This window comes from Anser anser (assembly GCF_964211835.1).
Source record: "Anser anser genome assembly, chromosome: 9".
In the NCBI taxonomy this organism is placed as follows: Eukaryota; Metazoa; Chordata; class Aves; order Anseriformes; family Anatidae; genus Anser; species Anser anser.
Window position 1 is genome coordinate 5,450,922 of NC_139729.1, and position 20,660 is coordinate 5,471,581.

The following is a 20,660-nucleotide window of genomic DNA, read 5'->3' on the forward strand; positions in this document are numbered from 1 at the left end:
CCTCATCCATCCTCCGCTGACTTTTATTCAGGGATCAATAGAGAATATTACAGTGAGAACAGTATTAACTATCTGACTTTCTGCCAGAAAGGTAAAAATTAGAGTGGCTGTTAGTCTGTGTGTGTTAATAAGCTTACTTCTGGATCACCGATGAGTATTAGAAAATTGTGTCAGCTGGCCATATTAGCTTTCCACAGTCATTCATCTTCCCTGCGAAGTGAAGAGGCCTCACTAGTTCTCACTTCTTAAGGAATGGGACTAGGCTCAGAAGCAAGTGTTCCTGAAGCAGGACAAACGTGTCAATGCAAAATATGCAGTAAGATAACAGAGGATACTGTGGATAGATTTTTTTCCAGGACAGGAGGACAAATGTGTATTTTAAAATATCATTATTAAAGTAAAAGGCTAAAAGCTAGAGTACAGCCTATTCTCATGTAATTGCCCAAAGTGCGAATAAAATATACATCTATTTCCCAAACATGCTTCCTAATATTACTGCCTGGGGATGATAGGTCATATAAAATATTCTATAAGTATCATCCCTGTTGCTACTATTCTTTTCCTGCTGTTACTTAGTTGTTTCAAAAATACTTTGGGTCCCTCTTTTTCTTGGAAGAACATTGCAGGGTGGGAAAAACATGACAAATTCTTTACCTGTAGATCATTTTCTCCAGACAGAGTTTTTATCTTTTGCTTCCCTACTTGTAGACTATCACAGTACCTGGAATACATGCCTTAAACTGAATTAAGAGCTGAGTCAGCTAGGCTGACAGGCTTTTTGTACAGCCAGAGAGCACACTTCCTCTAAGAAGGAGGTCAGCGTACCTCTTTGTTGGCTAGTAAAATTCCTCAAGTTGTGCATATGAATACCTCCTCTTCCATGCTTCCCCATTCTCAATTATTTGTCCTTTGTAGCATATTAGAGAATAAACACAGCTAGAAACAACCTTTTCGGTTTTAACACAGTCTTGACAGCACAGGAATTCAACCCCTGGTACCTCTCAGCTCCACTTTCATCCCTACTGGAATTTAGGATAAATTGATCCAGGCTTCATGCTCTCAATAAAAAGGCAAACATGAACTAGTGATTCCTAATGTCGTCAGCTGTCTCCCCAGCTTGTTATGGATGTTGCAGTGGCCCTGTAAATTTAATAAAGCACAAGCCTGCCTGTTTTCAGATATGACTCTTTAGCCCCCCCAGATTGTGCAGAGACTGACTGCGTAGTCACTGCACTACAGTTCTGGTTGCGGCTGGGCACCACCAGCCCAGGGCCATGAGTCATTTCCAGACTTGATGGCATTTCAAAGAAATCTCATGCCGTGCTCAGAAAGACAGTCCTTTCTGAACGTAATTTTCTGCAGATATGTTGCAGGAACATATTGGAGGTATATTTATTAAAAGGGCAATTTGACCCCCCTGAACATTGCGCATATTAGTACAGGGGTAGCAAATAAGGAATTCACTTTAATCTAAAGCATCAGACTTGCAAAACTAGCTTTGGTTCTTTATAGTCTACAGATTAGCTGTAGTCCCACTTTGTTTTTGTTAGATCAAAGCTTGAGGCATCTGTTGTAGGACTGAGCCAACACAGATTAAACTCAAAGTTTTGGTCTTAGTGTACTGACTAAGCTCAGTATTCATTACGACAGGTCTTAAGTACTTTAGCTTCTCAGAAAGCAGAAAAATATGTTTAAGAAGAAAGGATTTGTAGCTTAGGCAGTCCCTGAAATGAGGCTGCTGGCAGAATGAATAGTACAGATCTGTTTTGGAGAGAGAGATAGTAAATCATAAAAGCTGCAAGTTTATACACTCTGGTAGAATTAAATAATTAGTTTTTCTAACATCTCTCTTGCCACTTTAACATAGAACAAAACTCCTTAGCAATGTTTTCACATACATATATATATAATATATATTAGTGTATATATATATATCTTAAGGCATTTCCTTCAAGGACTTTCAGTTCATAGAGAAAATTGGCTAATACTTTAGAGAATATATGTTACTTGAATCCCAGGTACACTAACTGGACAGGTCCAGACAAAACAGGGGTCCCAGTCTTACCTTCCAAAAATATTTGTAGGCAATATTTTCTTTGAGCTCAAACAATAGAGTTCAAACCCCAAAGCACAGTAGGACTAAGGTTTTTTTTTTTTAATATTTTAACTATTTTTAACTATTTTAACAGATTCTCTGCAGTAACAGTCTGCTAGAATCAACAGACTACTGGCTGCAGAATCAGAGGACACCATGCCAAATTGGCTTTCTGGAAGACAAGTCAGAAAGCAACTGTGCCTCAGTAAGTACTCACTATGATCTCCTCTGGGGAAAAGTCCATTGAGAGCTATTTGGGTAAGGTGCGGGGGCAATCACAGTACATGTTAGATTAAAAAAAGACAGTGACTAACTGACTCCAAAATTATAGCAATCTATCTATAGTTTCTGTAGTTTCCAGCTTTCTGTTAAAAGCAAACATCCAAAGCAAAAATTTGCATACAGATTTCTATACAGAATACATTAATAAAGATTGCTTCAGAAGTTTCCCCACATTTGGCTTCAGACTTTGGTCCTCCTCTTTTAAGTATGCTTGTAGCCTGCAACTAACAACAGAGAAAAATAAACCAAAGAGAAAATTATTCTAAACTGTAACTTGTTAAGGGGCAGGTAGGAAGGAGCAGATGTTTAAAAGCTGCTCAATGTTCTTGAGGGCACAGAGATACAATTAGAGAGAAAACTCCATATGAGATGAGGAGAAGCTACTAAAGAACTCAAATGGAATTTTTCTACATTTGCAATTAAATTTAAATTTCCCCAAGTATTGTGGGTTACAGTGCAATTAAATTAAGAACAGCTTTTGGTTGAGCTTGTATTTGAAAGAATAGGAACTTTTAACATTTCTTTATGTACCATCTACATAAATCTGGATGGCAGTACATCACTATAGTTGTACCTGTTTTTCATTTGAGATAGGACTTGTAAGAGCAGATCCTTACCAAGGAATCCTGTTTGCTTGCTCCTCCCTGACCCCAGGGGTAGTTACTGACTACTAGTACTACTATTAGTCAAAACTACTAGTAGTGGTTTTATCTCAGATGAAAGGTTTCCAGCACTGCTCTTGCTGCACAATCCAATGACCAGATGAGGACTCTTGTGGAGTTTGCTGGGATTGCCTCAAGGACATGCATGTGTCAGCTCTGGCTGATAAAAACCAGATGCCTTCTGTCTAGGAACTGAATTTCCATCCCATGGTGGCGATGACTGGAGGCATTGTGTCTTGCCAGGGGGTGAAGCAGGAGGCTAAGAACAGGAGTGATACTATACCGTAACTGCAGCCCTCACCTCCCCCCTGACACTGGCAGAACAGGGAGCAGAGAAGTCATGTCTCCTACTGAAAAGAAAAAAAAAATCTCAACAAACCAAGGACCAGAAACAAACAAGGAACCAGAATTACTTAGAAAATGTGCTTTTAGAGCATGTAAAAGTTGTGAACGGGGTCAAAGGTTTTAGGGCTCAATGTCATGCTGTCCATTGGACTATCAGCTCCAAAAACACAGGGTAATCAAAACGCATAACCTAATTAGTGTGTGCTAGTAAGCAACTACATAGGTATAAGGTGAGAAACAGACTTCTGCATCGCTACTTTGGATGATTCTGGGTGAAACAAGGAAGGGGATATTAAAGAGGAATGGTTAGTTGGATGCAATGGTACTAATTTCCAAGACTCCCAAAACTAGATAGAGCTCAGTTTCTTCTTCTTTATCATTCTTCCTAGCAGAGAATTTGCAGTATTAGAAAGTACACAACATTGTTCAACTACAGCTGAAATGAGCAGTATCTTGATTGAGCAGTATCCTTGAATATATTCTTAACCAGAACAGGGTAATCAGGCAGGTAATCAGTGGTATCTTTGTTGCTTGATACAGATAAGGATTGCTTTTAACGCAAAAGACATTTACCACAGTCACTTGGTTTTACTATTCAGTATTTCATACCCTTAAAAAAAAAAAAAAAAAGGCTTATTTTAGGCTTATTTTCTCAGAGGAAATGAATACACCTAATAATATAAAAATGAAATGTGCCTTGCTTTTTTGGTATGTTAATCTTTGACTTCATTCTTCATGTTTCTTTTAATAGTATAAGAAGTTACAGCTATTTCTAACAGGATGGAGCTACTGAGAAATATAGATTGTTAAAGCAAGACTATTCTCAGATGTAGTTGAAAAATAACCAGTACAGCTTCTCGATACACATGACCCACCACAATACTGCCACTAAATCACTTTTCCTCTCAAAAGCACAAATCAGGTTTTATCTAGCCTTGGTCAGTCCCCCTGTAGGGAAAATAAGCATTACTCTTACCATTTTACAGATGTGATAGAAGAGGCAGAAGTACTGAAATGACTTTCATTATAATACCAAAAGGAGTTTCATAGATAAGGTGTTTCAGTAAGTCTCAGACCCAAATCTCACGTGTGCTAAAGGTCCACAACTTTCCCTGACAAAGTCATGCAAGGTGATAACTTTCTTTTAATCCCCTTTGTCAAAGAAAAGATGAACAAGACAAAACTCCTTCCTAAGAAAACACCTTTTGTTATGACAGTGTGATGGTATAGTTCTGCGTGCAGGCAGAGAGGTGGACAGAGATGTACTATGAGGCTTCGGCCCCACAGTTTTTAATTCCACCCTAAACTACAAGCTCTTGGCAGAGCCCTTTCTTACATAAGAGGATAACTAGAATCTGATTTGAGACAAGGTCTGCCAAGTCATCTTCCCCCATTGCCTGCTCACTTGCATAGCGTGCTCAGAAGACAGCCAAATTTTCCTGTGCAGCTTTCTGCACACAATGCCAGCTCTATGCACACACATACACACAAACGTTCTGTAATTTTCAAAGAGAAAGTTTAGTACCTAGTTGATTTTGGAATTTACAATTATAACTATCAAAGAGATTGTGCTGAAATAGAGAGATTATATTGAAATACATGATTTTGTATTCACAGGATAGAAATAGAATTTACAATAATATATTAAATGAAATTAAAATATATAGAGAGAGCATTCATTTAGAAACTAAGTTGTTAAATGTTCTTTTGGAACATCACTGTTCATATCAAGATGGAAGGTGTTTAGTGGCCTGGAAACTGAGTTCTTGATCTGTCCCTGAAAAGTTATGCTTTTGAGTTAAATAGTTTCTCAAACTGCTGTTAGCAGAACTGAAGCTTTGTTCATGTTCCTGATTGATTTAATCTGAGTGGTAGTGCAGGACAGAATTTTAATTTGGGTGCCTAAAATGTTACAGAACTAATGCAAGTACAAGCAGTAGACTAGGAAACTTTGATGTTAATCATCAAACCTGACACGGAGACCAGAGTGTAAACACGCTACTTTTTACTGTCATCCCCCCCACCCCCCACCCCGAATTGCTCTCCCCACCTTAGGTATAATCGTCTGTGCACAGAACATGAGCAAACTCAGGAACAGGGAGCACTTAACCACTGTTCAAACATTAAGCAGTAGTTCAGCATCACATGCAGAACCTGCAAAGCATTTCATTCCGAGTTCTTTCCAGTGTCTGACACTAAACAAGTGGTGACAGGAGCAATGAGGAGGAACATGACTATAGAGTAGTTTCCCCAGCTACTCAGTTAGACAGCAAACCAGACTGCCCTTAGTAGAAAATACACTTTAATTTCTCTTTTATGGAGAAGATTTTATAAGCTGCTGTTGCCATTAGTGCCAGAGATGTTTTAATCAAACTTGCCATTAGGTTTGCAGAAGGAAAAAATAAATCAAAAATGTACTAGATCATTAATGGTTGCTTTTCTCAAAGATAGCTGGTAATACATTTAGCTATAATGTTCAGTTTTCACTTGGAAGAGTTCATGTTTAGTTATAAGAGGTCTAATCTTACTGTAACTATAAATGCAACAAGACCATATGAACATAGATTTCAGAAACGTTGTATTCATTATCTCCCATTACAGATTAGCACATTTAGTACAAGTAAAAATAGAGTGATGGCTGTCCTACATATGCTCACCAAGTATACTAAAATCAGTTTATTAAAACACTAAACATTTAACTCAGTTATAACAGATTTCTTTTCCAAACAGAATTTTTTATCAGAATGGGCATTCTGGTACATGTAATAGTCCATTAAACTCCAAACTCATTAATGAAAAGATAGACATTTTGATATAAAAAATAATAAATTGTGTTAGAGGAATGGTACTGCATATTTGCCTAAGTTGGACATATTTTCCTGGGCTCTGAAAATAGGACAGAGTTCATGGAATATATTTTTTTTCATTACTTCAAGTTCTGGTAACCCATCATAATAGAAGAAATACTAGTGTGTCCATATTTAATCCAAGGGCTGTGTTCATCTGCAAGGATGAACAATAGAAACCATAGGGAGAAATAATAACTAGACGTGATACCTGTTCTCTTTTTATGCCAACTATGTGGTACGTTGGTCAGCTGTCTATCAAAAGTGTTATATGTATTATGAGTATGATGTAAACAGAGTTTGAAAGAATGTCTTGTCCTGTCTTTTTCTACTTTCTGTAGAAGACTAAGAACTATTTTTTTGTCCAACTCTCTGTGTTTACACTTAGGAAATTAGATGAGGTACCCTGGAATTTAGCCCAGGTGGACAGGGCTAAATATTAGTTATTAGGGCTTTCTATGAAGACTTCCCACAGAGGCTACCAGGAAGGGGCTGCTGAAAGAGATTTCTGTGAACTTGAAGTGAAGTTTCGATGGGAGGGAGTGAAGGTCCTAGGTTGTAGTGCTGTTTTCTTCCATTTCTCTGTTGAAATGAAGATTCTTAACAGATCTCTTTAAAATGTCCCTGCGCTGAAGTGTGCTACCCTCCCTATTTCAGATGACCCCTTTCAGATTTTGCCATGCTGTCTGCTTGAAAATGTTAAACTCCTGCAAAGAACTTCTTCTACACTGGTCTTAGGAGTGTATGTGGTAGAATGCTCTAGCATCTGATTTTTTTCCTCCTAAAAGAATGAGTAATTGCTAAACATTAAATTAAACGACGATTAACAATAATACTGTTTTGCAACAGTTTACTGCTGCAAAATTAAATACATAGTTTTGTGATAATATTATAATTAGAGAGTATAAATTATAAGTGTAGTTTAATTACACAAGTCTTTGTTTGTTTACACTGAATGAGAACATCGTCAAAATCCACCTAATAGAATAAAATATTCATAAGACACGATCATTCATAAGTTGCACAGAGTGACTTATAGACGTGATTAAAGTATCTGTAATGTGACATTCTTATTACCCCACAGAGAGACGCCATCAAATATATGTAGCTTCACATTATATATATCTATGTCCACTACATTGTCACCAACTATTTTTCATTGGACCTACATCAAATGTTTGCTGCTTTGTATGTGGCTTTAAGCAAACCTTATTTAAAAAGAAAAACCTGGTAGGTACTTTGTCCCTACTTTCCCTCCACAGAGCTAGAGTATTTAATTACAAGTGCTGACCGTGTATGGTTGGTCTATGTTAGTATGGGTTAAGAAACTGAAATTCTTCCTTAGGTGATTTATAGTTTTGTCTTTTAGCCAGAAACTCACCTAAAGTATAAAGTCTTAATAATGCACACAGAAAAGTCATTTATGATTCCATGGATCTTAAGATCTGACATTTTTCTTTTCACTGCCTGCGTAGTAAGCATCAGTATGATTAAGGTGGTATTGTCACGGTACTGAAGATGAATCGTAATTGTCTTTTAGGAATTCTTAACGAAAAGATTTATTTAGAAAATAAGCACAGCAAAACAACAAAACAAAATGATAGTATTACAGTCCTGCAAGACATTTGCCATTCATTTAACTCGAGATGCATAACTCACAGCAGTGAGTTTTCCAGAAGTCCCCTGGACTTTTATGCTCCAGTCTGGTAATAAATAGAAAATCCATTAGAAGTGATACTTGCACTGAAAAAAAGATATTCTTCCAAAATGGCCCTAGGCTCCAGTAGTATCCCCACAAAATGCAGCATCATGCCGTCTCTTCACGCGATCATCTTGTCCCCTCATGGAGGCTAAGAAGCAGGCCTTCCCGCTCCATGCCAGCCTGCAAAGAATTGCACTTGAGAACCAAGAAAATACACCCTTCTCTTCCCAAACAGTGCACTTCCTTGGCAGGGGTAATGGGATTTCCAGAATTTGGCAGAAATGCTTTCTTTGATGTAAATACTGCAATTTTTAATGCAAAGTGTCCTGGAGTAATAAAAACACAAACTTAACACTATTAAGTAGCAGTGATGGATATGGATGACTGAAAATCCCTGCTCTTCACTCGGAACAAAAGAAACCAATAAAAAGCAGTGCTCATTTCTTACCTTGGCATAACAAGATACCAGTTTCTAAAGTATCAGGATTTGTCAAGATCACTAAAGGTCATTTTTAAATCTTTTTATGGCTCCTTATAGCTGAAAAAAGTCTGGCTTTGCAGGCAGATGGGTGACAGAACAGTTTCAATAAAGAGTTTAAAGATTTGAAACATTCTTGAAATAGTCCAGCAACTTCCCCTCTTGCAAGCACTCCTACTCTGTAACAATACTTCCAAATGCTCACACCAGAGTACTCCATAGAAGTACACGTACAATATAGGGTATATGCATAGACACAGAGTTGTATACTGGTTAGGTCCAGCCCAAGGGAGCAGCAGGAGCTCATGGACAGAGTGGAGGGAGAGGCAAAGGACGTATTCAGCCCAAATTTAGGCCAAATTCAGTGCTGCTACAGTGCCCTCTTAATTAGTTTTTTGTTGCTTCTGCCTGACCCCCTGTCATGTGCAGTGGTCCTACGAGCGGCCTGATGAATGCTGGGAGCACAGTGGAGAGGGGAAGATGACATGACTAGGGAAGCAGGGATGGTGGGGCTGTAACCAGCAACTGGATGGGATTATGCTGCATGGAAGAACCCTAATCCATCATCAGCACAGGGGGAGGAAGAATTGCAGCATGGAGTTGTTAGCTGGTCAGTCAAGTGCAGAATATACTCGGTCTAGAATACAGCTGTTAGCATATCAAGGAAAGGGAGCAATGGTTATTTTAGTCAAAGGTGCCAAGACTTGTCTTGGTGATAAAGGAAGCAGACTATTAAGAAAACAAACAGGTGACGTATTATAGATCATGTTTTCTGTTATCTCTGTTTACTGAGACAATGAAGAATGTCATTTTGCCATCATAACATTTGGACTTTCAGAACTGATCGCTCGCCTTGATACTGCATAGCTTGGCTACCCTAAGCAGATGCTTAGGTATTGTCAATTTTGTGGCAGTTTAGCCATCAAGTTTTTAAATAGATTCAGGGGGAGGTTAAGGCCATTACACACTAATTTGAGCTGGTTGAATAGGAGCTTCTGTGGTCTCATCTCCGCCATCCCCTTCATTGACTTTTTTACTGCCCTTGCATATGAACATGCACTAAGTCAAGCCACAGAGAAAAGCAATTGTGAAATGAAGAAATTAGTTTTTCCGGCCAATTCTTCCTTGAATCATCTCACAGTATTGTCAGACAAATGCCAGTACTTACTCAAGTGATAGAACAGAAACATCCAGGAAACAGCTCTCATAAATTAATTCAAACTGAATGATAACATATGCAGAAAGGGAGAATCCTTGGCAAGGTGTACTTTGAGGAAAAGAGCATGTGTGCTTTTTAGTCAAATAAAAGTATATTATGAGTGATTTTCATCTGTTTCTTCACCAAAGTCTTTTTAAAGATTTGACATTATGTGACTTTAGAAGTTTAGGTACAAATATACCTACTTATGTTTTACATCAACATCTTTCATATGAGAATAACTTCCAAGTAACTTCTTAGTACAGTTACCAGGTGGTCAGGGTGTGAAAATCTGTGCATTAGGGCATTTTGTTATCAAGGCCCATATGTTCTCCAGAGATTCCAGAGGAGGGGAGCATGCCCTTACTGAAGGGTGGAAATAAGACTTACAAAGGTTCAGAAAAGAGGATGTTTCTTCACAGGTTAGATAGCATTCAGCAAGGCTTTTACACAGCCAAGTATGGAAGTGCACTCTTGAATTCCAAAGAAGGTTTTCTGTTTGTTTTAAATCAAAAACACATGTATGATTTTAGGCATCATTCAGAAAAATCCTTAAGTACAATTTCCTGAATAGTGACCATACGTGGCTGAAACAACTTCATATTTTATCGTGTTTGAGTGAAGGTGAACATTTCATAGTAAACATAGTGAAGGCCTTTTTCTCCACAGAAAATAGATAAACCTACACATGAAGATGATTATCCTCCCTACATACACACCCTCATCAATGTTATATGGACAGAGACTTACAAGAGTGTTTATTTTGCCTTTCAGTCAGGAGTTACTCAGGCTTCTTCCAGAACAGCATTGTCTCTTTCAGAAATCAAAATCGAGCCATTGCCTTCCAGATCTAAGCCATAATTACTAGAGGTATTTTTAGTTTTAAGTCCCATCTTCCTATTCAGCCTGACTATACCTTAATTATATCCTGACAAGGAGCAGGAATCAGCAGCTGCAGGCTAGATTGTGGCATTGAGTCTTAGCCCTTTCTCAGGCTTGTGTGGGTGTTGTGCTGTGGTAAGGATTAGCACCTTCCAGAGAACCACTCTCTAGCTCACACAGAGGAACAAGAAACACTCCTCGTGTTGTTCTCTGCCTTATGGAGCCCAGTGCAGGCAGACTGATCACCAATTCAGAAAACCACTGACCTTTGTGTAGAAAGGATTACTTGTATAGTCTGCAAAATATATTTCTCTTTTTTTTTTCTCTTGTACATATTTGTCTGAGAAAAAAGCTATATATATGAGCTAATGTTCAGGCAGAAATCAAATATGCCTATTAAAAGTTGCATTTCCACATTTTCAGTGTCACACACACATTTTATACAGCAAACAAGTTTCCTTACGTGTTGGAGGGGGGAGGATTGACAACAGCCTTTTCTCTCTTTCCTCTGTAACTTTAGACTTGAATGCTCATAAATCTTCTGCCTGATCTGCCATCTTCTCTCCTGTCCCTCTGTGATACTCTCATACAGCAGTGGTTTCCTACCCGTATTTAAGAGCATTGGATTCTTAGCCTCACTCTGACAAAGCTGTAAGTAGGGTAGTAGGGTTGCCCAAAACTGGGAGGATCAAGTGCAGTAGTGTAGCGTACTAGCACTGTATCCCCATCAGCATGTCAAAAATTGTCCTATTCTCAGTGCCTCCATGGTCTGATGTCTCAAGAAATGGGATTCTTGTGCTGTCTCCAGAGTGGACATCTATAACTGCCTGCTGCTATCATAACCACAGGCTCCCTCTAACATAAACTGCAGCATGAGGCATGCAGAAATCTGTTAAACGTTGAGTGTACAGGGCACTAGAGAAAACAGATGGGGCATGTGGCATAAATATTTATTGGCATATTTTCTTTAAGTCATAAGTGACAATTAATTACATCAAACCCAAAGGAATAACTCTTAATGGGAAGAAAATATTCACAGCTGGTTTTGAGGCAATAAATTACGAGGAGATGGCTGTGGATGATTCATTACTGCAGTCCAGCCGTTAAAATAGGGATAGTCTCTAAAATATCAAGACTCATAAATCCACCAAGTCGCTTGAGATATGCACCTTGTAAAGAGCAATTGGGACTAAATTTCAGGTCCCGTCAGGTCACATCAGGACCTAATTCATGTGAACTTGAGTGACTCACAAAAGACAGTATATACTGGGTTGTCTCCTTTTGGAAAGAATATATTAGGGCTTGCAGGAAGAGAAGTTGGAAACCCTATCTGCACATCAGATAGCAGTTGTGCAGCTCATGGGGCAGATTTTTACATAAGTGAGCCTCTTGAACCCTATGTACAAGGTAGTGAAGGATGTAGGGGATTAAAGCAAATCAAGAGAAGATGTGCTCAGGCACTCATTTCCACAGTGCTGTTTCCCAAGCCCATTTTCCTCCTCCCCTTACAGCAAAGGCAGAGAGAGATTTTTAAAAGGCTTACCTTACCTTTTTGCCATGTTCTCAAAGACTTCTGCTACTTTGTTCCTGCCTTTGAGCTGTTGGTTGATGCTAGGCACAATACAGTAGGCATGGAATAGCCCCACTTAACTGACACTAAACTGCTTTAGTTGTTTAGCCTTTCAAGTCAACACAGTCTTTCTGAACCCAAATCCGTATCTGCACATGCTGCCTGTTTCAGGTATAAGGGTTCTGACCCACTAAACTCCACAGAAGTGTCCATGGAGGGATGCCGTCACTAGGAACACTTTCAGGTTTTGCATTTCAAGGAGCAAAAGTAGAAATGAGCACGCATGGTTACAGGTGTCCTGCATCTCTACAAGAGTTACAAGATCTCTGACAGAAGACAAATTGACAAACTGAACTAATCATGTAATACTTACCTGGCATTAAAAGGTATACAGTTCAATCTATTATTTTTATTTTAGCTAAAAAAGCCACTAACATCTCTTCCTTCATGCACATCCTAAAAGTCTATCTCAAAGTCACAGCAATTCAGTTTTCTAAGCATGGCAGAGAAATAAGATGGTTGTTTCTGTAGCATATATACATTGGCCAGAGAGAGGCCCTTGGATTTTAGAATATGAAGAGAGTAATGTGATTTTTTGGCCATCCTAATGAAGATAGAAAGGAAGAAGGGGGAAAAAGACTTTTTCCACTTACAGCTGAAGTGGGAAACTGTCATCCTCTATTCATGTAAAGGATTTTATGATAAAAGGAACTTCTGGACAAACTATGAGCAGAGAGTGCCATTGTCCTATTTTTTGCTGATTTGCAGTAGTCTGATCTCACTTCTGTGAGGTCAGGAAGGTACCGCTGTATAGCTGAGGGATCCTTGTCATAAAGCCTTTTGAGTTATTGAGGTTACAGTGCAGAAGGTGTACCTGAGCTTCTTTGTATTCTGGGGTTACCGCTTGTAAATCCTCCAACCTGTATTATACCACTGCCTCTGCTTCCAACTGTGTGGCGTATCTAGTACTTCCAAACTAATATTTTTTTAATTTCTACATTTTACAGCTGGTTCCTCTGCCAGAATCATTTTGGCAGGCATGGAAATTAACGTGAGACAAGCATTGCATCCAAATGTTAATGGATAATTAGCTCTGTCTTCCAGAGGATGCTTTTTTTTTTCCTGAGTCACTATCGTACTATTCCAAACATCTCATATAAGACATTCAACTCAAGATCCTCTTTAACCATTTAAGTATTAAGGATCAAATTCTACTGTGTATGGAGGAGAACTACATCCCTTATACCATTTCCAGTCTCCTATCTACCAAAAGGTTGAGCTGTACTCATTAGTTATAACCGTTAGTGCCTCCAAAAAGAAGAAATGAAAGCCAATGGAGGGAAACCAATAGTTAATGAGGGGAAAAATGTAATCTTAAAGCAAATACTTGCCACAAAAAAGCAACAACTGGTAATTTTTAGTTTCTTGATTTCTTGCAAAATAGCTCAGATCTCTACAGAAAGGAGATGTGAACCCTTGTAACACATCCTTCTTCAGTAGGTATTTCTCTCTTTGCTCAGGAAAGGGAAACACTTGGGAATTAACTAATTGCCTTCTTCCATCCCATGACAGCATGCCAATTCAATAGCAAGGTAGGAAACAAAAAACAGCCTGCTTCCCAAAGCTACTCAAAGGTGGAGCGATAGGAAGCCAAATAACAGTGATAACAGAAAAAAAAAAAAAAGGTGGGGGAACACTATAGAATATTAGCTGACACTCAGCAAATTTCAGTTGGCAGTTTGTTAACAGTTGGGATCTCCTTCTCCCAGAAACTATAGGACAATGCCTTTTCCTGTACGTGCATTATAATGTGGGTGTCACAAATCTCACTGCTCTGCTTAGAGATATTTTAAAGAAGCACAATATAGAAGCTGAATGAAGATCACATGCTAAACATTATGAAATTGTATGCACAAGAAAGCCACACACACACTCCTACTTAAAATAATTCTCATTTCCTCTTCATTAGGGAGCATGTGACTGCACAGTTATGTCTTAAAACAGCTGAGAAATTAGTGAGCAGGCCTGGGTGAGTGCAAGCCCATCTGCCCCCAGTCAGCTATGCTAACTGCTTCCTTGCCAGCTCAGCCTGCTGCTGGCTGCAGCAAACGCCTTTAAAGTAAAATGAGCAGTTCTTTATAACACAGATAAGCACACATACCCAATGACAGAGTGAGAGGGAACATGAGAACACACTAGGGTTGGAATTCCTTCTCAATGCCTTTGTGCCCCTTGTTGTATTGGTCCTCAGCTCTTAGCATACAGAACTTAAAGCTTATCTTCAATGGAAGTTACACCTAGTTGCTACACCTAGTTGCCATGACTGTTTTCTTCTCCAGAATTCAGAACGTTGTACATACAAAGTGCATGTTCACACGTCCTTTGAACTGAGTGATCAACTACAGCTGTCCATACAGCATCCATTACATCATCATAGTATTAGCATATGACTTCTTTTTCCTAGCATAATTAAGAACAACTTACCACCAGCTATGAGAAACAGAGATGGGGGTTCTGTTTTGTAGAGAGATTTCCTTTCTTGAAGTATCAGCATAAGTCAGAAAACAATCAGGAACCACACCACACAGTGCTTCTGAAATTACCTAAATTTTTGCTCCTGGCAGTGTTGCTGCAAACTAGCTCAGGCTGAGAGGTTTTCTTGCTCCTCTTCCAGAAGGATCTAATCCAATCCTCAACTAGATGTCAGGATTTCTCATCTCTTTGCTCTTCCACAGATAAACTGGGAGCTACAAAAGCCCTGACTTTAATCATTACTGCAGGATCTTGCAGACCTCTGCCTGTCACACTGCAATGAGAGCCCAAATTAGGGGATGAGACCAAATTAGGGAATTAGGGGATTAGCCACAGAAAGCATGGCAGGGAGCCTCACAGTCCTGTTCTCATAGGAGCTACAGGTTTAAGAAGCTTACCCGTAAAGCAGTCATTTTTCTGGTAGAAGCTTGTTTAGCACTAGAAGAAAGTTTAGACCAGAAACATCCTTTTAATTTTCAACCTTGTCATTTCAGATAAGATAAATTGGAAGCTACGAAACTCTTGCTTTGTTTAAGGAGCTTGTTCTAAAATACCCCAGTCTTTTTCATATATTTTCTTCTCCTGACAGTTATATAAATGCAATTCTTATATATATGTAAAATGAACCTCTCAGGTTTTTTGAGCTTCAGAGCTTAAAAATGGGAATGGTAAAGCTAAGAATCTAACTGACTCATAGGCAGAAAGATCTTTATTTCTGTCTCCTGCTATTTAACTTAGTAGAAAAACATCCACGATTTCAGCAGATGTGTGGTCTAGCTTGGAAAATACAGAGCTTGTGCGAATAGGTGAGCGCAGAAGAGCAGCTACTTGGCCTGACACACAGGGGCTGGGGATGGTATTGACAGTTCTAATATGGTGGCCCTCTCCTCCAGATTCCAGCAGAATATGTTTAGCTGAGACCTTTTATGGTCTCTTCAACTGATGCTATACAAACGTGGGTAGAATCATGCTTTTCTAAGTAACTTTTCCAAGCATTTAGAAAGAATCAATGTCAAATTCACCAAAATGAGGCTTTCCAGTTAAAATCACTTTATACATTATAAATAGTTAAGAGAATTTCCCATCTTGCTTCTTAAATAGTGTATTTGGGAAAGATAACTTCTACCAGATCCCCTTTCCCACATCCCCCCTTTTTCCCCCCCTCCCCTGAAAGGTGTTTAAAGAACTCCGTGAGAGGAAATGATTTATCTTTGCTATTTCATAGTAGATTCTGGAAATCAATAAATCATACTTCAACTGTGTCAAGACCTATATCTGTCAAAAACTACATGTAATTAGGCAAAACATTGTCCCAAAGTAGCTGTGGATTTGTGTGCATAAAAATGTTTTGACAAAGTAGTTGAATTAGAGTTAATTTAGTTTGATTATTTTTTTTTTTTTAAGAATAAAGAGGATACCTAGGATTACAGCGACAGTAAAGAAGCCTAATTGCAGTTTCTGTTTGCCTGTTTACCAACAGTAATAATTTCAGGCTCAACTGAGAGCAATGAAAGAGCAAATCCAAGTTGAGGGGGGAGCAAATGAATAAAGGAGAAGGGGAAAAAAAAAAGGAAATCTTGAAGTTCAGTCAAGCCTTTCTTTCTAATTATGCAGTGGCATTTAGGGTTTTGAGAGCATGTATTTAAGATGTCAAATTAACTGACTTGATGGATCTTTTTAATGTTACTGAACAACACATTCTCCAAGCATGGCAGGCATGGTGATTCATGATTTCATTTTCAAAAAAATTTGTGGGATCAGGGATGGTGATATCTTAGATAATTTTTATGGATGCTTACACAAAACAGTTCTCTAAAAATAGGCAGAGGGCAAGAGAGGGCAGCACCAAAGTAAACCTGCACTTATGCAAAAGCAGACAGACCTGCGGGCCCACTCCTTTCAGGGACACATTTGGCAACAGAGCCTCCCCTGATGTCTCTGAGAGCCCTAAATAGAAAAACAGAGGGGACCAGTGTCTTCACAGAGCCACGTCAAACAATCTCCCACAGCAACAGACACCATCAACAGAAATTAAGCATTGGGCTTCAGCTTTTTCCAAGTCAAACTTTAAGCCCTGATGGTATGTGGGAGGTGGGTGAGAAGAAGGAAGAAGGCAGGAGGGTGGGTAGCCTTGATCAGGAGACAGACTGTGTCACCACCAGTGCTGACAGTGGGAGGAACTGGTGCTTCTGCCCCACCAGCGTTGTTCTTGCAACTCCTCCACAGTTTGTAGGATCCAGTATGCCACACAGAGCTACCATTCTGCGTGCTGGAGATTAGATCTTAATTTCCAGTCATGACATAGTTTATGAGGACACGCAGTCTAGGTGAGCCCAGGTGACAACTTGCAGTAGCTTTTGAAGTTGTTGGCTGACGTCTGTTTAATTACATAATAGAGTTCAGGGGTCCCAGAGATAGAAGTTTGTACAGGCCTCATGAGTACAAGTGGCGCTGGGAGACCGTAAGCGCACCGGCTGTGTGTGAAGCCTGCGCCTTCCTGCACAGCACAGAATCCAGACAAGGCCGCACTTTCACAAATGTTCTTCTGAAGGAAAAGTGCCCATCAGAGCTTACATCTCAAGATGCTAAAAAGTTAACCTTGAAATGTTACTACATAGGTAAGCGAGCCTTTTGAATTCCAGCACTCATGTATCCCATCAGAAATTCAGCTGGTTTCTGCACCATTTTGTAAGCACAACAACACGTAATACTACTACTTTTTCTAGCAATCTTGCTGCTTCAGAGCTCAGTTTATAAACTAACTGCTGGGGCAGAGCTGCCCTGGAATTTATAAAGTGTGTGTGAGCAGACAGATGCTGTGCAAGTCTCCTTCAGCAGAAACAGAGGTCGGGCCTTACAGGCCTACTTTGACATGACAGAAGCTGTTGGCAAAGTGTACGTTATCTTTATTATAGAACTTCAGTCAGAAATGATGAAAATAGAGATTGGTGAGCCACAGCAGGAGCAAAGGCCATAGCAAAAGACTGAGCTAGAGAAGTTGGGGAATTGGCCCTTGGTTTGAAACACACTGTTAAGAGAGGACCCACAAAGCAGAGGGCATTTCTGCTGACTCTGGACTAATCCTCAATTCTGACACTAGTGTTTCTGTTTTTTTGCTTTCATGTTCTGTTCTTCCTAGTAATTTGTGCCTTATCTTCAGTAGCCCTTGTGTAACTGAACTCCTGTAAATTAGTAGATTTAAGGCTATATTTAGAGACTGTGACTTGCTGAATTTAGAGACCATGCCATGTGTTGTCAACTCAGTGCCTAGAACAGGATATGCTATCTTGTGAATTGCAGTGGAAACCACTAGCTGTGTTGGTAAGAGTTTGTTTTCTGTGAGAAAGTCTCTAAAGAATCAATTGGTTCATTTACAGAATAAGACTTTTTTATTATTATTATTTGTACTTCAACTTCACCTAGAGATATCTAGAGTGACTATGTTAGTTCCACATACCTTATCGGTAATATCTAAGATCACTTTCACCAAACTGTTTCCATTATAAAACAAATTTCTGCTTCTTGTAACACTGGTCAGCTGTAGCTGGTCTTTTGTGGGCTGAATGCCAGTGCTGTTAAGGATAAGATGAAGTGCTGATTGTCATAGGGGAGAAAAATACGACTATTGGCTAAAAAATTAATCTCATCCCAGGAAGCAAGAAAAGCACTGGAGCAAGGATGGACTTGAGGAGGAGAGGAAAGAGTTTAGGGCGTTGTCCTAATCAGATCTTATAAACTTGATTTTTATTCCTAATATGTATATTGATGTATATTTATCATATACTTGAGTTCAGTAAAAGTCCACCAGCAAATGTCCATGTTTCCTTCCTTAATTAGTTCACACTTCATTTTCTCAAAAGCAGAGAGAAGTTACAGTATGGTGTGCCTGTGCTACAGAAGGATCACACTAAGTAGCAAAGTGGATTGTTTGTCATCTAGAGACAATTTCCGATACACAGGACCCAGTCCTGAAATCCTTTCTGAAGAAGGCTTTGAGCTGATATTTATCAGGAGACTTGTTTCAGAAGCTGTGACAACCTTGGTGCTGCTGAATTTGACTGCAGCCCTGCAAAGTACCACTCCTCTAGTCCTTCCCCTCTGCTGCAGCCCAGAGGAAAGGCATCTATGCTCAGGGGACACTAATCTGTAGCAGAACTTCCCCACAGTGCAAATGACAGTACAAATATGAAAAATACAGGCTAAACCATTATGCACATTAACATTGTACTACAAAAGGGAAAAAATATTTCATACTAGGTATCATCATGATATGATAAACATTACTGAATGTAAGAGCTAGCTCACTCAGTTAAATATATACTTTTCCAGATATTTCTATCTTAACTTCTGATCTAACAGCTTACATCTAGTTTTTAACACAATTTACTCCTTCCATCCAGCTGATGGATATACTTATGCTTTGGTACTACCTGCTAATCATATACCCCAGAGACTTGGAACAGCTGGAACTTGCAACTAATCATTCCCCTATAGACACTGCTGTAGAATATTTTCACTTGATATCTCTGTTTAGCAAAAACATTTGCATTTTTATATTAGGCTTCACAGCGTTTACTTCGCTGTCTCTCACAAGCACTGAAAATGCCCGCTCTTTTGTGCACCATAGAACTGACATGGACAGATAAGAAGAATTGATTTATGCACTTATTCTTTTTAATTACCTTTCTTGATTCTACATGACATGCAAATGTCTTCAGGAAAAATAGTTGATTTTCATAGTACTTTAGAGCAACAGTTTACCAAATGAGACTATCTAGATGTGTTAAGAAATAGTAGACAAATATTCAACTGTCCCAAAAATATGAACATTCATTTGATGCACCGTCAATGTTCTCCATATATCCAAGATTGTAGTAATTCCCCACTTCAGTTACTTATAAGATTAAAGAATGCATCTGTTTGGCTTTGTAGACTATGGGCAGTTATATTTCTTGGCTTACCAAGACGGCCTGAGCAAAGACTGCCAAAGAATCGGAAATTCAAGGCTACAGAGAGTCTCTTTCACTTTGCTTCATTGTGACTGCCAAAGAATCGGAAATTCAAGGCTGCAGAGAGTCTCTTTCACTTTGCTTTCATTGTTAAAGAGATCATTTTTCCAAACCATTAAATAATTTATGTTCTTTAGTGCATTTATTTAGCAGAGCCTGCCCTATAGTTAGCTACAACAGTTAAAACTTCATGGCATTTTGACAACTGAAAGTTTCAACAATTTCTATGCAATCTTTTCCCTAGAAGTGTCTAAAATTTGGAAGTACTGTTTTATGAAGTTTAGTCTTTGGCTTCCTGAAGTGGTCCTGTAACTGACATACTGTTCGAGGTTGTACTGAGATTTGGGTAACAGCCAATGGCCTGCCCTGCTGAGCAGGAGATCAAAGGAAGCAGAAGGAGGAGAAGGAGCAGAACTTGCTTCTGTGCCACTCACAAACTGATCTCAGATCTATACTCACTATTTCGCTCAGGAACAAATCCTCATTGAAAATAACATCCCCTGCCATGGTCTAATGGAACCATAATTTTTCCATGTCAACAACCTTAACACATAGGAAATGGAAAAAGACGAGATTAACTAAAATGAAGCTAAATTATGGTATAAATTAGGGTTTATTGGTTTAGATGTATCACTGTTTTATTCAGGCCAGCCTTAAAATCAGAGTTCTCAACTTTGTTAACTGTCACGCTTACATTATCTAGTTCTCTAAGATTGTACATGACATTTAAATGCATATAGAAAGAAGAAAATAAGCAAGCATAAGGCCTAGCAAAAACATAATTTAAGAAGACTAATGTGAATGTAAGGTTTTATGGAAACGTACATTAACTCGGCAGTCTTACATGAGCCATAATACTTTTTATTCCTTCTGCAGCAAGGACTATTTTTGACCCCAATCTGCAAATTAAAATGGTGATGTAGAAACATAAAACTTTTATTGTTTATGGGAGACGAGCAAAGAATAGAAATATTAGGTTGGATGTTGCTTTTGGCCTTGATGGACGCAGGGTCATTCCTGTGAAGTTCTGCACCCAACACATGCGTATTTGCTGGGGAG

The 20,660-nt window shown here is 39.0% G+C and overlaps 1 protein-coding gene across 10 annotated transcripts in view; it reads left to right on the forward strand.

The window, feature by feature from the left end:
* The window catches only part of SPHKAP (SPHK1 interactor, AKAP domain containing), a 72,157-nt gene that overhangs the window by 22,907 nt on the left and 28,590 nt on the right, over nt 1–20,660 (forward strand). For 9 of the 10 annotated variants that reach the window (XM_083848776.1, XM_083848771.1, XM_083848768.1 and 6 more), the window contains one exon: nt 2,190–2,300. The exons of the other annotated variant lie outside the window; for it this stretch is intronic. In XM_083848776.1, the coding sequence (XP_083704902.1) occupies nt 2,190–2,300 (111 nt within the window). The remainder of the gene's footprint in view (nt 1–2,189; nt 2,301–20,660) is intronic. 10 annotated transcript variants of the gene reach the window in all.